At 56.6% G+C, this 17,685-nt stretch overlaps 2 protein-coding genes across 8 annotated transcripts; both read right to left on the bottom strand.

The window, feature by feature from the left end:
• Positions 1-70: 70 nt before the first annotated feature.
• AP1G2 (adaptor related protein complex 1 subunit gamma 2) lies at positions 71-7,597 on the bottom strand. Of its 3 annotated transcripts, none has more exons than XM_053654858.1 (22): positions 7,544-7,597; positions 6,920-7,124; positions 6,375-6,499; positions 6,092-6,233; positions 5,893-5,989; positions 5,652-5,728; positions 5,438-5,533; positions 4,946-5,026; positions 4,592-4,690; positions 4,401-4,456; positions 4,127-4,240; positions 3,843-3,983; positions 3,708-3,762; positions 3,505-3,627; positions 2,736-2,825; positions 2,513-2,640; positions 2,154-2,258; positions 1,715-1,820; positions 1,500-1,635; positions 649-812; positions 351-449; positions 71-263 (listed from the first exon to the last, which is right to left on the bottom strand). In XM_053654858.1, the coding sequence occupies exons 2-22, from the start codon at positions 7,121-7,123 to the stop codon at positions 162-164; spliced, it is 2,340 nt and encodes a 779-aa protein (XP_053510833.1). In that variant the 5' UTR covers position 7,124; positions 7,544-7,597; the 3' UTR covers positions 71-161. The 3 variants fall into 3 exon arrangements, with proteins under 3 accessions (XP_053510833.1, XP_053510832.1, XP_036985191.2); XM_053654857.1 differs by lacking the exon at positions 7,544-7,597 and adding an exon at positions 7,441-7,529 and having other exon boundaries at positions 1,500-1,662; positions 6,920-7,143; XM_037129296.2 differs by lacking the exon at positions 7,544-7,597 and adding an exon at positions 7,441-7,528 and having other exon boundaries at positions 6,920-7,143.
• A 315-nt stretch (positions 7,598-7,912) lies between these two features.
• On the bottom strand, positions 7,913-16,321 carry JPH4 (junctophilin 4). 5 transcript variants are annotated; one of them, XM_037129299.2, is made up of 5 exons: positions 15,833-16,321; positions 14,382-15,153; positions 11,254-11,372; positions 10,440-10,978; positions 7,913-9,505 (listed from the first exon to the last, which is right to left on the bottom strand). In XM_037129299.2, the coding sequence occupies exons 1-5, from the start codon at positions 16,209-16,211 to the stop codon at positions 9,422-9,424; spliced, it is 1,893 nt and encodes a 630-aa protein (XP_036985194.1). In that variant the 5' UTR covers positions 16,212-16,321; the 3' UTR covers positions 7,913-9,421. The 5 variants fall into 5 exon arrangements, 3 of the variants coding, with proteins under 3 accessions (XP_036985194.1, XP_036985195.1, XP_036985196.1); XM_037129300.2 differs by having other exon boundaries at positions 10,440-10,963; XM_037129301.2 differs by having other exon boundaries at positions 10,440-10,633.
• Positions 16,322-17,685: the final 1,364 nt, after the last annotated feature.

Genomic DNA, 17,685 nt, shown 5'->3' with positions numbered 1-17,685 from the left:
TTTATGGGAGATGGGGCAGCCCTCCCACCTCCCTGGTTTTCACAGTGGCAAGCACAGGACCAGAGTGCCATCTGCTGGTAGTCCTCAGAGGTAGGGTCCCAGTAGCTGGGAACCCAGGGGTGGTTTGGAATATGAGAATTTTTGGCTGAGTGGAGGCTGAATTACTGCCATGTCTCCACAGGCAAGTTGTTCACCTCAAAAATCTCCTGCACCGACTGGCCAAAGTGGTTGTAGGTGAGGCGCAGCTTTAACCGCAAGGGTGCCTAGGAATAGGAGAGTGGAGGCCAGGGTTAGCAACGATGACTTCTCCCTTCCCTGGGTCTTATCCACTGGGGACTCCTGGAGCTCACCTTGTTAGGATTGAGGATTTGGAGGAGCTGGGTTACTGGAAGGCCACCCTGAGCTGGAACTGTATCCCCACTGGGGGCCTGTAGCTGTAGCTCGAAGCTCTAAACACAGGAGGTTGGGCAGAGCTCGCCGGGGTCAGGCAAGCCCTGCACAGCCAATAGTTTCAAACCCTCTTCCCATAACCCCAGTATTCATCTCCACATCACTCCCTCCTCATCTCATTCCCACCCACCTCCTCTACTTAGTGGCCTTTTCTCCTGGAGTATCTAGGCCACCTCTGAATCCTGGCCTTCTACAAACCTTGGGCACAGCGGCCTGGCAAACAAAGTGGGTGACATCACCCTCTGAGGCGTTGGTAGCGGTGACTGTGATTAAGAGCAAAGCAGGGGTCCCGGGGGGTCTAACAAAAGACAGATTCAGCTGTAGTCCTTCGCGCTCAAACACTTTGAGATTTGGGATGGGAGCTAGGGTAGGAAGAGAGAAGCAGCTCATTGTATGGGCCAAAGATGACTTCACTCATTTATCCAACAAAAATTAAAATGAGCACTACTTGGGATGTTGGTGACAAAGCGGACAAGAAGTTGGAGCTGACAGTCTAGTTGGGGGAGAGAATAAACAAGAGAGCAAGATGATCACAAACCATAATTGGTGCTAGAAGGAAATGAACTAGGCCAGAATAACTGGGAGGAACTAACTAAAATAGGAGTGGTAGGGGAAGTATCTGACATTTTAGCTGAGCCTTCTGACATTTTAGCTGAGGCTTGCAGACAGAATAAGCCAGTCACTTGATGTGCTTGGGAGAGAATGTTCCATGTAAAAAGAACATGAACTGCCAAGGGCTTGAGGTGAGAGGGTCTGAGGAGCTGAGAAGGGGGCCAGTGGAGTGAGAAGTAGGAAAGTATATGAGGTGGGCTGGGAAGGAAGCAGGGCCCACAGGCCAGGGTAAGGCGTCTAGAATAAAACAAAGACATTGAAGGGCACCCAGGAAGGAACTACATGATCTAATTAGTGAAGCCTTTTACCTACTTGCGGATGTGATAGAGACATACAGTAGAGAAGAGAGAACCTGAACCTCAGTCCTTGCCCAAGGAGAAGGAGCATGTTTCTAAGTGCCCCCCCCCCCCAGACATCTCCCTTTTACTGAGCCTTACCCAGGGTTGGGGGAGCACAGGGAAGGTCCAGCAGGTGTATTAAAGTGTCTTCTGGGGAGGGATCCAGAGGGGGAGGCTGCTGGGCATCCCCAGAGGTGCCGTGCAGGAGATCTAACAGATCCAGGAGCTTTGAGGCCTGGGGGAAAGGGCAGAAGGACCAGGGCTAGGAATGGAAGCCCGCCAAGTCCTCTTCTCCCAGGGGCTTCTGGTCTTACCTGGGGATCCGTGGAGACAGGGGCTGCTTCTTTTCTTTCCTTTGCTTCCTCATCAACCTGAGGACCACCTCGTTCCACAAGAGGCATCTTTTCCAGGATGGCAGCCCTGAGAGGATGCAATGTAGGTGTGTCCCTCTGGATGAAGCCTGTGCTTTTTACAAGAGGCACATGGGAGGAGGGGTAAGAGCACGAGAGCCCTGAGCACATGGTGGGTTGGAAGGGCCCTCTGATTGCAAAGATGGCATACTGTTGCTGGTTTTCAGATGAGCAAGGTCTGGAAGCCAGCTTAGCTTCAATGAACTGTGGGTGAGAGGATCTGACTGGATGAAGAGGGCACAAGGGAAGCTGAGACCCTTGTACCCAGAAGGGGATTTGGGGAAGAGCACGTCTGGAGAGGGCAGGGGTTAGGGCCTCTGCTGTGGCAGCGTGCCAGCCGCACCTCATGTGGTCGTACTTCTGGAAGAGTGTGTTGTACTCCACGGCCCGCTGTTGCAGCTCCACGTCCAGGCAGCTCCCATAGATGGACACCACCTGGCGGATGCGGCTGGACCACAGGATGGTGTGAGTGGGAATGGCAGTCTGCCTTGCCCTTCACCTCCATGATGTGTCAGAGAAGGGAGAGGCCCCACAGAGCAGGGAGGTACCCATGACACTTGGCTCAAAAGGAAGAACCTAAGGGTTGGGGGTATTAGGGTGTGTGCTTGAAGAGAAACTCAGAACTGGTGGGCACAGTGGAGACATCTCTCGCTGAAGGCACCAAAAGGAGGGTCTGTGAGAGGGGCTAGGACCCCTTCTTACTTGTTGTCCCCACGAAGTCGGGTGCTAAGCTTCATGAGGGCTGTGAGGGCGTATCCTCGGGTGGTTGGCAGGGATATATGGGACTGCAGCACCTTTTCCAGTAATGCCAACACCTGTTCTTCCTCCACCTTTGCGGGGGCGGGGGGCACAGGTAGTGACCCTGGGGCCAGTCCTGCCTCCCCTGACAAGTCCCTCTGCAGCTTACCCTCAACGCAGATCTCACCTGAATTGGCTCAGTTTCCTCACAGCTCCCCTCCAGCAAAAGGTCGCCGTACTCCCCAATGCACCAGGCTGCCACTTGCACCAGTGGTTGCTGCATGGGGTAAGAAACATGCTGGGTCCCCTCCTCACTTCCAGACCCTGTGACATCCCTTTAGGCAGTGCAGAGATGGTGGGTTTTGCAGAGGTGAGGAAAGGGAAAGGGTCTTGGCACAAGGAGCAGTTATAATTTGTTCCCCAACTGTCCTGGCTCCTGGGCTTCCTCTGCCCCCTGGTGGCCAAGCATCAGAACTACATGGCCTAACCATGGGTGCAGGGCGAATGAAAGGAGGGTCCCTCCCTTGAGAAGGGGCGGATGGTTTCTGCCCATCCAACTTAAGTGACATGGACAGGGGGGCTATAGAACTGGCTGCATTTGTTAATTCACTCAGCATTTAGGTAATAATAAGGTCTAAAACATGCAGAAGGAGCTTTTACTGATCTCATATGATCTACAACACAGCTCCAGGGAGTGGGCAGGGTACAAAGTTGGGGGCGCTGAGCATAAAGAAAGTTATACTAGTCATCTGGTTACACAGCCAGTAGGCACCAAAATCAGGACAGAAGTCCAAGAGTTCTCACTATAAACAGGGCTCTGTCCTTGAGTGTCTCCTCTACTAAGTAGATGTGGTGACTTTGAGGGAAAATGGTTGGGAACCAGATGTAAGGAGCGGTGGGCCCAAGGAGGGCTGGGAGGGTTGGGCGACCCTGAGTCTGGGTGGTGGGAACATCACCTGGGAGATGTCCAGTGCCAGGGCACTGTAGAGGCGGCGCACAGAGTAGGCGTGGAGCTCCTGCGCCCCGCCAATCAGCTGGGTCAGGTTGGCCACTGCGTCATCCCGAACGTGGGCACCCGCCTGGAGCAGTGAATATGGCCAAGTCAGTGTGGTGAGCCCTGTCCACTCTCACCCAGGCCTCAGACCAGCCCTGGCCTCACCGTTGTCAACACTCGCAGGATGGTATCTACGTGCCATCGCTTGGTTGGGGCAAACCTAGGGGACATATAGCATTTCAGCCCCAGCACTGACCATCCTGATTCTACCCTTTGCCTCCCGGGCACCTGTCACCTCACCTCTCTGCTGCCAGCAGGATGCCTGAGGCACAGTCTGCCCGTAGATCAAGGGGGCAGAACTCCAGAAAGCCTTGAAGCTCTTGCGTCATGGCTCGCACGTTGGAGCTGTTCACCAGAGCCAGGCTCAGTTCCAGGGCCCGCCTAGCAGAAGGAGCTGTGTGTCTCTATGGGGTAGCCTGGCCCCTGCCCTTCCCCTGGCATTTGTCTCCTAGTTCCCTTACTCCAGCTGCCCTGAGGTGGTTCAGGTCTTGGCCACCAGGAACTGGGCTCTTTGTCCTGCTCACCGACTCAGGGAGGCATCAGGTTCCCGAAGACATTCCACCACAGTGGGCCGGTGTCGCTGCACAGCACTGTGATCAGACTGCACCAGTCGCAGCAGTGATGTCAGGGCTACGTACCTGGACAGTATGGGAGAGGCCCCATCACGCCATAGCCAGCAGCCCCCTCCCTGCACCATTCTGCCCTGGGTACAGGGATGGGAATGAATTGGGAGACTCTGGAAGGAGGGCAGAGGGCCAGGGGCTCAGTGGCAGAGCCCAGATGCCTGGAATATAATACCTAATATTCCTGTCACTGTTGAGCAGGAAGCGGCCAAGAATGTTGACAGCTAGAACCTATGGGAGGCAGAGGTCAGGGACAGTTAGGGAAGGAGCAATCTGCTCATTCAGGAGTGGGGACAGCCTGGCACAGGACCTGTCTCTCTGGCTGGGGTGGGTGGGTGGGGCCGCAGTGGGAGAGGCATATGATACCCGCAGACCAGCTGCAGACCGGATGTCCATGATGGTGAGCACAGTTTCTAACAGGACCGCGTTGCCTGAATTTCGGCTGGTATCTGTGTTAGTGGCCACCTGATCAGATGGGAGAGAAGATGCATGTAAATGGGGCTCTGTCCTCTCAGGACTCTGGAAGTTCTCCACAATGTCATTCAATACTCAACCACCTAACGAAGCTCCCTGAGCCCACATCCACTCTCTACCATACTGTGCCCCGGTCCTCATGGAGATCACAGTCTGGAGGGAAACAGACTTTTGGCCTCCTCATGGTGGGCTGTCACACTGGGGATCCAGAGCAGCACACAACCAGCACCCCTCCCCAGGCCCCACCTGGGCGAGCAAGTCATTCATGTTCTCACTGCTCTCCTCATGGTTCCGGCCCAGAATCCGAAGCAGACGAAGTATCTGGACCTGAGGTTGGATTAAAGGTTGAGAGGGGGAGGGGTTCTTAGGGTAAGAAGTCATGGGGACGAAGAGAAAAACCTGACATCGAGGAGAGCATTGGGAAAGGTCTGGCTGCTTTCCGAGAGCCTCCCCGCCCCTCCGCCTCCCCTCTACAGGTCCCTTGGGTCCTGGGAGGGGATCAGAGGTACGTGAGTCCAGGGGACTGGGGGGTCAGGCTGTTTTTTATTGTTACTACACTGGATTCTCTGACCTTCAGGCATACCTTCCCTGCACCGGTCCTGGGATGACCTGGGCAGTCCTGTGTCTGCCACCCTGCCCAAGACACTGAGTCAAAGTCTTCTCTGGGAGGTGACCACTGGCCATGGGCTTACAGCCAAGCTCTTGTTCCAGGGACACAGCAGAGAAGGATCAGCCCACCTGTAGGAAGGGGTCACTGACTCCCGATATGCTGTGTTCTGTGGTGTGTCCTGTCGTCACCAGAGTCCGGAAGATCCGCACCAGCTGGGGCACCACCTGGAGGGAGGCCACAGTCTTATCTGGGCACTCTTCCTCATCTTCTCAACCTTCAGCCTCATCCCAACCCCGCTGCCCCTCTTTTCCTGGCCCAGGGTCTGTCCCTTCACCAGCCCACCTTTCGAAAATGCTTGAGGGCTGCAGGGCTTCGTTCGCAGAGCTCTGTGATCAGCGTGATGGTGCCCAGCAGGACGCCTGGGGTCAGGGCAGGGGAAGTGAATGGTGGGCGAGGGGCACAGGGATTCCACTGTGTGTGTGCACATACTACCCTTCTCCAATGAGCTAAGTATCCTGTCCCATTTTCCACCTTTGGCCACAGCCAGAGCTGAGGCAGGGCATGGGGAGCCCTGGGGCCTTACCATGGTGCTGTTCATGAAGCAGTTTGGCACAAACTGGTAGGAAGATGTCAGAGAGCTCAGGGACCTTTCGGATCATGTGCACTGCAGTCAGAACGGCCTGCAGAAGTCAGGGGCTCACGATGGATCACCCCCCACCTCAGCCATGTGGCAAAAGGGACAGCTTCTAGAGGGGAAAGGGCCTGCAATCCCACCATCTCACCTTCTTGCGCACATAGGGGCTGGGACCCAGGAGCAGTCTCTCCACCTCAGTGGCCAGGTCCCGACACATCTCAGCAGAGCCCATGGCACTCAGAGTGCACAGGGCCAGGCCTTGTACTGCCTGGATACCCTGGCTCAGGTCACTGCACAGTTTTGAGAGGACAGTCTGTCAAGCCTCTGAGAAATTCAGTCCTTTCAGTGCCTACAGCAGGCAGTCCCCTGGATTTCCCAGTTCCTCACTCTCCCATTGTCCTGATTCCAAGTGCTTCCCAGAACCCCCTTACTTCTTGATGCTGTTGGTAATAAGCAGGTGGGCATCCTGTCTCTCATCCAGTAGAAGCATGGCACCCAGGTAGCCCACCCTCTTGTCTATGAACCTGGCGGAGGCAATCAGTTTCAGGCACTCCATCTACAGGGGAAGGGGCAGACCAGGAAGGGGAAATGAGTGAAGCCAGAGACACTAACAGCCATTGTCTATCTTCCTCCTTAACACCAGGTTAATTTGTGGGGGCACCATATCCCATCACTCTCCACTCTGTGCAACAAAAGGAGAGGCTTAGAGCTAGTGGGTAGTTTCAAGGTAACAGGAGTTGAGGAGAATAGGAGAGGAGAGAAGGAGGTGCCTGGGAGGGGGCTGGCCAGAGAACGAAGGGTTCAGTACAACTGCCGACCAATAGGGAATGTAATGGGGCAGGACGTCTGCAGTGCATGCTGTGAGGGCTCAGAATATTGCAGTATTAAAAAACAGGGGCACACATTGATGAGCAAGTCCAAGACCCTGGCCCACTAGCCTTTCTCATCCCTGAAAGCAGGCATCCCTGACCAGTACCTGTCCAAAGTGGGCAGGATAGCCCAACATGTGGACATAGAGCAGTTTGGCCAGCTGGCGGTGCCTCTGCAGAGGGTCCCCGTCGCGGAACGAGGCCCGGATGTGGGCACACTCCCTTTGGATCACTTCCCGCTCCTGGGCCTGGGTCTTGGCCCCACGAATCTCCTCAATTAGATCTTGAAGCTTCAGCGAAGGCACCACCATCCTGAGCGGGGAGGCGGGGACTGGAGCCCGAGAATGGAAAGAGGACTTTAACCCTCTCTGGCTGGGAGTGTCTGGCTTTTCTGCCCACTCTTGCCCTGTACCAAGATCCTGACGGCCGGGGTCTCAAGGCTCCTCTAAAACTGAACCCACATTCACCTTTCCCCGCGTGTCTCCAAACTCCACCCCCTTCTCCCCGCCGGAGATCCCCACTACGCATGCGTCTCCGCCCAACCCAGCACACTTTCCTACTGAGGCTGCGCCGGGACCCCGCCTATTTGCCCCTCTCCACCCCACCTGGTTTTTCATCTCTGGCTCACCCATTCCTTTCCTTCCAGGGCTCTTCCCTAGTTCCTCCGCGGGACTCCTCCCCAGGCTCGCATTTTAGGCGCCCAGCTTCCCCACACACGATACCAACCTCACCTGGTTTGTGGCTCAACTCCGTTCCTCTCCCCCCGGCGTTTCCTGGTACTTGGCGGGGCGGGAGTTGGTGTCGGTCTGGTCCTTCCCTCTCCCCGCCCCCATCACGGGATCCCGCCCCTCCTGGGCCGCCCAGCGGAGCCGTCGTAAGTCGTCTGGCCTCAGGTTTTGGACTTTTGGAAGAGTCTTTGACTACATAGGAGACTTGAGACTGCCTAACAGGCCTGCAGTTCCCAAGAGGGCTTCTCTCGTACATTCTCGCCACCCTTGCATCCTCAGAGCTTGGGTTTGAAGCCATCGCATCCCACAGGAAATGACAATCCTCCCCTTTTTAGAACTTTTTTATTAATATATTTTTTTGTTAAATTTCTTTGTATTTTTTTCCTGCAAGACTTGGTGTTGGCGGCACTGTTGTAGTTTAACTTCAGTCCCAAATTCCATGAAATAGAAATCAGAAGTAAAGGTTGAGAAGGGAGGAGGGAGGGAGGCAGTCCAAGGAGTAAACAGAGTTCGACTAGAAAAAAGAAGAGGGTGTGTGTGGTGGGCATTCCCAGGCAAGGCCATTCCTTGAGGGAGGGGTTTGACAGGCAGCTTGCCTCTGCCTCATGCAGGGGTAGGGAGGAAAGATCCCCTGGGGACCTTACAGTCCCCTCTTCCTAGGGCTTCCTGCCCCCAGGGGAAAAGTTAGTGCCAGGGATCAGCCACAACCTCAAACAGGGCTCTCCTCTCCACCCACCTTACGGCCCATTTTGACTCCCACCTCTGCCCTGCCTGGAAAGTGTGTGATATATTGGCTTCCTGTGATCCCCTCCTTCTGTTTATCCATGTCACAATATTCTGATATGATGTGGGAAAAAATATAACCTTCATAGAGATTAAGCTTGTCACAACTTTTGCTGCCCTGTGAGTTCCTGTTAACTGGTCTGGTTCCGTTCCTCAAAACTGCCTCCCCTACCACAACTGCCAGAGTTGGGGAGTGGGGTCCTTGCTCAAGTGCCTGGAACCTTCTGCAGTAGCAATGTCTTCTTCAGGCCCCATAGAATTTAATCAAAGGCCACGAGTGAGTCCAGACCAACCAAATGAACTTGGAGGGGAGAGGGGAGGGTGGGAGAGATCACTGGGTGACGTGGCTGCCCTGGGCTCCTTTTTTCCTTTACACATGGCATGCCACCCTAGGGGGTTGGATGAGGGGCTGGCTGTTGAGGGGGAAAAGTGGGAGATGCTAGGGAGTCATTCTAGCTTTAATTACTTTTCATATCTTCTTTAGGGAAGGATAGAATTAGGCAAGAACCTATCTCAGTGCTTGGAGGGGTGGGGGGTAAGATCCTCCGAAGTTGGAGATGGTGGCTATACCTCCTCCAGCTTTTTTACTAGGCCTCAGAGGGACACCAGGTCCCTGGGGTAGGGAGCCACAGCAGCTCAACCAGCGCCTTGCCCAGTGTGGTCACTCCTCCACTTTCTTCCTTCTTTTTACACAGCTTTCAGGAGACTCCTCAGGATACCAAACCCCCACCCTCATCCAAGTTCAGGTCTAAAGAAAAGGTGGGGAGGGTCTGGAGCAATGGTCTGACTTAGATTTGTGTGTCTCAGAGAAGAGAGCAACTCTGAGCAAGAAAAGCCCTTCATATGTAAACAATCTAGAGAAAGGAGGGGTTGGGTTGGGGAATGGAGTGAGGAAGACAGAGACAGATCCAGAATAAACGAGAAAATCTGAAAGGAGAGCCAGAAGAAAAAGCAAGAGACAAAAATGAAGGGAGACAGAAAGGAAAGGGAGAAGAGAAAGAAAGGAGAAAAAAACAAGCAGAGGGGGGAAAGAGAGAAAGGCAGGTCAAAGGAGTGAAGAGGCAGCAACCAAAGCCAGAATTAGGCCAGGCAGGAGCCTTAGGTAAGGAGCTGGGAGAACAGGAATGCCAGGCTGAGGTCCAGGAGGGCCACGGCTCCCACCACCAGGGGGTTGGCAGCTCCCTAGAGAGGAAGGAGAAATGCAGTCTCAGTCCCTGAGGACCAGGTCCAGCGACAGATCCTATCTTCCTGCCCTGGCCAAAGTGGCAAAGCTGGAGGGTCCCAGGCACCTCTCCTCAGAGGCCAGAGCAGAGCATGGGCCTTTGTTTTGGATTGCAAAATACCCCTCTTCTCCCAGCCAGGGCCGCATGTTCTGTCTGGCTTCCTCAAATCAGAAACAGCCCTTCCTCCCTCCACTCCGCTCCCACCAGCATGTCACGTGGCCCAGGCAGAAGGTGCCTTAGTAGCATACATTGATTGGCAGCAGCAGCCAGTACTGCAGTAAAGCAGAAAGGGATGAAGGGGTAAGGATGTGGTTGCTAGGAAACAGAAGCCTGGAGTCCAATCAAAATAGAGGGTTTTGGGGAAACTCCACCCCTCCTGGTTTTCTGACTTTTTTTTTTTTCTTCTATTTTTCTTCTTCCCAGGAGAGGGAGGGAGAGTCAGAGTAGGGAGGGTACGAGCTTTTCCTTTTTTATTTCTGGGCACCAAAGAGAGAAAGTGTGGAGGTGGGGGCGGGGGTGGAGTAGGAAACTGGGAGCCAGAAATGATATGGAAGGAGAACAGGGAAAAATGTTCTGGCTGTATTGTTCATTATTAGTCTGTAACCTTGGGCAAGTTACTTTAAGTGCTCTGGGCCTCAGCTTCCCTTTCTGTCATAAGAGGGAGTTAGACATGAAGATCTTTAAGGTTTCTTCCAGCTCTCAAATTTTAAAAAGAATTTGAGGTAGGATATGGTTTAAGACTGGGCAGGCAGAGAGAAAGGGGAATCCACATCAAAGCCCCTCAGGGGATCAGAGAGCGGCCAGGAAAGGGTGAGAGGCAAGGCTCTGAGAAGAGAGCCCAAAAGGAGCTGAGACTCAGAGGGCACAGAGTAGAACGGAGGTGTCTGTCTCACCGGCTGGGCAGGCCTCGCAGTTGCAGCTGGCTCCTCAAGCTCTTCCATCAGGCACCCAGCTTCAGGACCCCTTGAGGGTGGGCCCCTTAGGACTGGTGTGGCCGCGGGCTCAGGTGCCAAGGTCCTCATGGGGGACGAGGGCTCTTCATCTTCCCCTTCCTCCTCTCGAAGACTTCCGGAACTGTCACTGCAGCCTCCAAGGAGTGGGGAACCATCTCTGGGTCCTGGGCCCTGGATCCCAGCCTCATCCTCGGCCTCATAGCCAGCTAGTTCCTCTGCCTGCTCACCTGGGCACCCCCACTCCCCAGGCCAAGCTTTGGGGCTGGAGAAGGGACCCCGGTCCCCTCCAGGAGGCAGTGGGTTCCGGCAGGCAGGGGGTTGCCAGGGTTGGCGGGAGGAGGCAGGACTGCTGGGCAGTTCGGGAGAGCCCTCTGAGGGGGTAAGTCCATTTTCGTACACCCCAGGGCTGTCTTCATCCAAGGGCTCTGTGTCAGAACCTTCTGAGTCCTGCCTGGGTCTGCGGCCTGGGGCAGGGATAGCTAAGAATCAGAGGGGCCTAACTGGCCTTGGACTGCAAAAGCTCCAGCTTTATCCCCCTGACTGGGCACCTCCCAGGACTTTGGTATTTCCAGGCTTATAGCCTCTCACTGCAAGACCCCAGCCCCTTGTCCTCATTACCCTATTATCAATTCCCAGGTCTACTCCCTACCCTGCCACCCCTCAGACCCTCATACCTTGGCTTTCCCATGCCTTCCCCTTTCCCCTCCAGCTCCCCAGCGGGCCCAGTCCCCACCCCAGGCTGTCCATGCCTCACCTGGGGCCTCTAACATGGGTTGCAGATCCTGGGCTATGAGTTTGGCCATTCGAGCAGCCTCCACAGCCTTCTCAGCAACGCTGCTGGCTGCTACTGCCTTTAGAAGGGCGTCTGCTGCCCTGTCAGGTTCCAGGGACAGGGACTTAGCAGACCTGCACAGATGCTCCAGCCCCTTGGCCCATGCAAACCCCTGCCCCCCAACACATCCCCAGCCCAGCAGGGTAGCTGGCCTCTAGTCTCCTCTCCTAGACCTGGCCTGTGCCTCCTGTCATCACACCCTCCTGGTCCTCTCACACCCTTCCACCATCTTGTCCTGCAGTAACACTTCCCTTCTTTAAGCCACAGGGCCAGCCCCCCCCCCCCAGCTGCTCTCAGCTGTGTTATGCTGTTCCTGCCTTCTCCTGTCCCATTGACAAGTGAGCCCTTGCTCTCTTAGCACAGCCCTCTGTAGATATACCTGCTTGGTGCTTATAAGCTATGCCTGCCTGCCCTCTGTGCCGTTGGCACCTCCTGTTGTTAACAACTCCTCTCACACCCCCTGGGGTCACACAGCTCTCTGTGGGGTCCTGGGTGTTTTCCTGTCCCTCAGTCCTGCCCTTGTAACAGCTTCATCCCCTGCCCTTGCTCTTAGCCACTCTCTCCCCATGTGAGGGGCCTTTGCCTCCCTCCCCCTCGCCACTGCCAGCTGTTATTGAATCCTGCCTCTCTCTGCAGATTTCCTGACATGAGAACGTCACGTGTTGCTTTTCCTTAACCTCTTCTGTTATTCCACCATTCTCCTCCCTTTCTCACCGTGACTGCTGCCCCTGCCCCACCTCATCTTTCTCAACTCTGGAACTAGAGTGAGGGTGGGTCCCCCCTTTCTGCTATTGTCTGTTCCTTCTCCCTGCCAACCTGCATGCTTTCTCACCACTGTGATGACACCTTTTGGGTAAGCTCCTAGGCTCCCTTCTACAGCCCCCTCCCCCCCTACCCTGCTCCTTAGGTACAGGGTACCTTGGAGCATTATCCAGTCCTTTCCCTGCTCTTGTTTCCAAGTTCTCCCTCTGAGGTCAGTCACTTTCTCCATGTTCCCTTCCCTTTCACCTCCTGCTGTTAGTGGTAGATGCCCTGTAATCATTAAGTGACTTCTGTAATCTTGACCGCTATACTCTCAATGGGATCGAATGGATCAAGATCCATGGCTTCCTCTGGCCCCAGGCCTGTTGAGTCTGGCCTAAGAGGCAGTCTGGGTGTGGGGATAGGGAGGAGGGTGGCGGCATCCACTGCAGACTCAGGTCCACCTGCTCTGTATGTACCTTGGAAGATATGGTGAGCCTCCTCCTGACACACTTGGTGGGTCAAGGACCTCTACAGCCTGCTTGGAGGAACCTCAGATAATGCTGTTCTTCCATGTTAGGGCTTTCAGACTCTGTATGAACACGACTACCCCTGTCCTGAAACTGAGCTGGTCCTGGTTTAGGGAAGGGGATGAAGATCACAGTCTCGTGTTACATCCAGTTCTATTGGCCGTAAAGGAACTGCAACACGGATAAGAGCCTGTGTTTTTGAACTGGGAGGGGATGGATGATCAAGTCTTAGGCAGTAGATCCAGTCTGTACTTAGGCATCAGGCCAGGCTCAGGCTACCTGGCAGAGGCACCTGCTGCTGAGGCTCTGTTTCCATGGTAGCTCATAGCCAATCAGGTTTGTCAGGCCTGTTGCTGGGGAGACTAACCAGACTCCTCCCACTGCCTGATTCTCTAGCTACTGAAAACAGTTTTTCCTGCACATGCCAACTCTGCATCTAGTAGAAAGTGCTCCCTGGTGCCCTGCCTGCCCCATCCCTGGCTTAAGGCCCCGAACTCTCACCCTCCAGCCACTCAGATATGTGTACACATAGACATCCTCTGGCTCAGGCACCTACTCTGGATGTGACATGGACACACACACACACACACCCCTTGTCACCCATCATACAAACCCAGTAAAGCGTATTTAGATATATCTTGAACTCTTATCCTTTGAAACAGTCCTAAAATTAACCTAAAATCCTCGAACTATGCCCCCCCTTTAAATAAAAGCTAATATATAAAAATAATATGGATGAACTGCATAACTCAGGGACCTATGAATGCCATTACAAATGGGCTTTGGCTTTCTTTGGGTTTGGGCGATCCACTCCAGTAGTCACGAGCCATATGTAGCTATTAAGCACTTAAGATGTGACTGGACTGAATTGAAATGATATGCTATGAGTATAAAATATATACTAGATTTCAAAGACTTAGTAAAAAAGGGGGGATGTAAAATATCTCATAATTTTATATTAATTATGGGTTGAAATGATAGTATTTTGGATATACTGGTTTAAATAAAATATATTATTTAAATTCACTTCATCTATTTCTTTTAATTTTTTTATGGTTACTAGAAGATTTAAAATTATTTATTCGGCTTACATTATGTTGCTACTGGACAGCCCTGCTTTAAATGACAAGGTTCCTGAGGCATGGAAATGTAATCTGACTTACAGAAAACAAAATTTTCATTTACGGGCAAAGCCTCTTCTCCAAAAATCTTTATCTTTGGGTAAAGACTGGGAGGCAGAGGAAGTAAAACTAAGAGGGGGCTTTCTTTTTAGGTGGAGAGGTCAGCCGTACAAACTAGACCTTTCCGAGACTCCAGGTTTTAATGATACCAGGCTGTGGGCAGGCTGGGCTGTGGTTGGGAACACACACTCCACCCCGCTCCCCAGAGCTGCTGCTCTCCCGCCGGGGGCCTGGAGGCTGGAGCAGCTGCAAGAAGGGGAAGACTAGGAGCCTGAGTTCTGTGAGGTTTCTGGGCCTGCAAAAGGCAGTGTTCACCGAATCCCACTTACAATGACACACATCCCCATAAAGGACACTAAGACACACTTAAAATCTAACATGGCTTCCCTCAAATACCCGGCCACCCACGGTTACACCCATATCCACCTGTAGCCTCAGATAAACACCTAACGCTACAACTGCCTGGTCTTAGGCTTGCTCTTCCACACTAGGCCTTAGGCCGTGTGCCCTGGTCCTCTTTTAAGCACCAACCCCCTTCCCTGTCTCGAGGGTACCTTCTCCCCTTAGCTCAGCTTTGGCCCCTGCACCCGATGCCCACCTGGCAGCGGCGATCTCCTGGCGCTGGCGTGCCGCGCTCACTGCTCGACGGGCGCCCTCCACAGCCCTGTCCACCTTCTCCTTGACTTTGCCCCGTCGAAGGGCCAGCGGCAGGAGGCTGCGCACACGCCCCCCGTGCACCAGCCTGTTGCGCTTGTACTTGCCCTCTTCACGGGAGCCGTCGGGGCGGGTAGTGCGCCCGTAGCCGTGCCGCCGGTTGCCCAGCCACTCGCCCTCGTAGCGAAGCCCGTTGGAGCGCTGGCTCACGCCGTAGCCGCTGCGCCGGTCGGCGCGCCATTCGCCCGCATACACCTCGGTGGCTGAGCCCTCGATGAGGGCGGGCGGCGCTGGGGCCGGGGTCCCGCTGGCTTCGGAGCCCGGGGGCCCTGTACTGCCCACCTCGCTGCTCACCTCGCTACGCAGGGAGCCCCGCTTGCTGCCCAAGGAGCTGCGGCGCCCGCCAGCGCGGAGCCCGCTTAGCAGCAGCGAACGGCGAAAGAAGCCGCCGGCCGCGGGGGTGCGCTTGCGGGAGGACGCACCGTCGGCGTCTCCAGGCCCGGCCAGCACGAAGCCTCCCCGCGAGCCAGAGGCCGGGCTGCCCCCCTCGTCTCCGGGCAGGGGCAGGGGCGGGGGCGGCGTTGGGGGGTCGCTGTGGCCGGAGTCCAGAGAGGTGCGGCGGGGAGAGCGGAGCAGCGCCGCCTGGTGGTAGGGCACGCTCTGGCGCACCCCGTAGCCGTGGCGCTTCCCGGCCTGCCACTGGCCCTGGTAGGTGCCTGCGGACGGGGTGGGGGGGGAGACAGTGTCAGGACCCGCCGCTCCTCGCACCCCAGGCTCCAAGCGCCCCTGGAAGCCTTAGCGTGGAGGTCGGGGAAGGGCAGTAGGGCTGGCGACAGGCCAGGGCGGGTCGGAAGGTGCGGAAAAGCGGAGCGAAGAGAGACAGGCAGCCGGAGATCCGCGGGTTTGGGCAATGCGGGAGGAAGGGGAGGGGCGGCAGGCTGGGAGCGTGGCGGACGGACAGTCCGGAGGGTGTGGGGGACAGGCTGACGGGGTGTGTGAGATAGCCATGTGACAAACAAACAGGACCAGGACGGGGACAGCCGACGGAGGGAATGTGAGGGGGCAGGTAGGGCGGGTGTGTGGGCCCCGCAGCGCGGAGGGGTGGGAGGGGCTGGCGACCTGGTGCCTGAGGGTCGGGCGGAGGCGCGCGGGGCGGCGAGGGTCAGGTGGCCGGGGAGAGGGAAAGGCAGGCAGGGGCAGACAGATAGCAAGGCGGGTGCGATGGCGGGAGGGGAGGGCAGGAAGACAGGCTGGGGGCGCTGTCCAGGGGGACAGCGCGGGGGAGAGAGCGGGGCGTGGGGGGGGGGCTATGGCGGGGAAAGGCAGACGCGGGCCGGACCGACTGGGAGGCGTACGCGGACGAGCAGACAGACAGTAGTGGGCCGGGCCCCGCACCTCCGTCGGAGTAGGTCTCGGTGCCGTAGCCGTCCTGGAAGCCGTCCTTCCAGAGCCCGGCGTAGCGCAGGCCGGACACGCTCTCCCACACGCCGCTGCGCCCCTTCAGCCCGCCCAGCCACTCGCCGCGATACGTCCAGCGGCTCTTGCGCTCCACGCCCAGCCCTTCGCGCTTGCCCTGCTGCCAGTGGCCCTGGTAGCTGTGTCCGCCGGGCCCCGTGAAGACGCCCAGTGACTCGAAGCCGTGTGCCCAGCAGCCGCTGTACTCGCCCTGGGCGCCGGGCCCCGTGCACACGCCGTAGCCATGTGCCCGCCCCGCCTCCCAGCCCCCCACGTAGCAGCCCCCGTCGTCAAAGTCGAACTTGCCCCCGGGGGACATGCATGTAGTTGGCGCGGCCTCAGCCCCCCGGCGGCTCAGCGCATCCTGGGGCTGGAGAGCCGGCTGGGGGCCTGGGAGCCGGGCGAGGCCTGGGGGCGGGGGCAGTTAGACCGGGGCCGGGCGGGGGGGCCCCAGCGCGGGCTGGCAGGGCCGGACCCTCATCCTGAGTGGCTGCGGAGAAAGAGGGGGGAAGTGGTGAGCGAGGCCCCTCCTCTTTGCCCGCGGCTCCTTGGCCCGGCGGCTCCGGGGCATCAGCACCGCCCCCAACCCCCCACCTTCGGCAGCATCTCCCAGCAGCTCCTAAGCTTTGGAGGCGCGGGGGCTCCTGCACTCCTCCATTCTTGTTGAGGGCTCCTCCCATGACTTGAGGTTCCCAACCCCAAGCGGGAGTCCCACTTCTCCAATCTAGAACCCCAAAGTGTCGAGTGTAGATGGCAGTTTTGGGGGGGGGAGAATCACGAGAGGGGGCTGGGCAGAGTGTTAGGCCACCCGCTTCCCCGGCTGCTGTCTGCTGTCAGGACCCCTCTGTCCCGATTCTTTCGCTTCCCAGGCAAAGGGGTGGGGGCGGGTTTGAAAATGTAGCGGGGATATTTGAGCAAGGTGGGCAGAGGGTTTGGTGGGGGGAAGGATGGGGATGCGGGGAGGCTCTGCAGGGCAAACGCGAGGTAGGGATGGGCAGACAGGCAGGGGGGAGTGGGTAGGTTACTCACCATGTGGGCTGGGGCTCAGGCTGCCTCCCAGGCACGGCGTCCATGGCAGGATCCCTCCACTCCCACCTCGCCCCGGCAAGCCAAGCCCCCTCCCCTTCCGGAGAGACTGCTCCAACCCCGAGAGCGAAGATGGGGGAGCTGCAGGAGAGAGTCCCCCACTCCCCAGCTGGAGGACCAGGTGGTGTGTGTGGGGGGGCGAGGTAGTGGCAGGGGTGGGGGAAGATGAGAATAGTGTAGGGAAAAAAAATTCTGCCTTGGCTAGAGATGGGAAGACGAGCGGGGAGCTGGGTGGGAAGGGAGAGGGGACTACCAAGAGGGGGTGTTTTTATTATATTTTTTCTTCTTATGGTTGGGAGAGAAAAAAAATCAAAATTCCGATTCCATCCCAGCACAAATCAATGTTTGCTCCATCCCAGCATCACGGGGTAGGTTGGGCCAGGCAGATTTAAAGGGGCAGGGAGAGGAGAGGAGAAGAGAGGGTGGGGCGAGGAGACAGAAGAAAAGACAGTGGCGTTGTTGATAGCGGTGGTGGGGGCAGTGCCCAGGCAGAATAGGATGGATGCCTGATGAACCTGCCGTGAGGGAGGGGGCAGGTAGATGGGAGAATGAGAGGCACGGAGACCCCCCACGGTGGAAAACCGCCCCTGGGATTCTGGCAGGGCGTGGGGTAAGGCTGAGAGCAGGGGAGAAGAATAAGGGGGAGGAGTCTGAGCTGAAGATGGGGAGGCTGGGGGCGGCCAAAGCCAGGCGGAGGAAGAAAGATG

The sequence above is a fragment of the Artibeus jamaicensis genome, unplaced genomic scaffold (genome assembly GCF_021234435.1).
Source record: "Artibeus jamaicensis isolate MK-2021 breed Jamaican fruit bat unplaced genomic scaffold, CSHL_Jam_final contig_887, whole genome shotgun sequence".
Classification (NCBI taxonomy): domain Eukaryota; kingdom Metazoa; phylum Chordata; class Mammalia; order Chiroptera; family Phyllostomidae; genus Artibeus; species Artibeus jamaicensis.
This window is presented reverse-complemented; position numbering and strand designations above follow the sequence as displayed.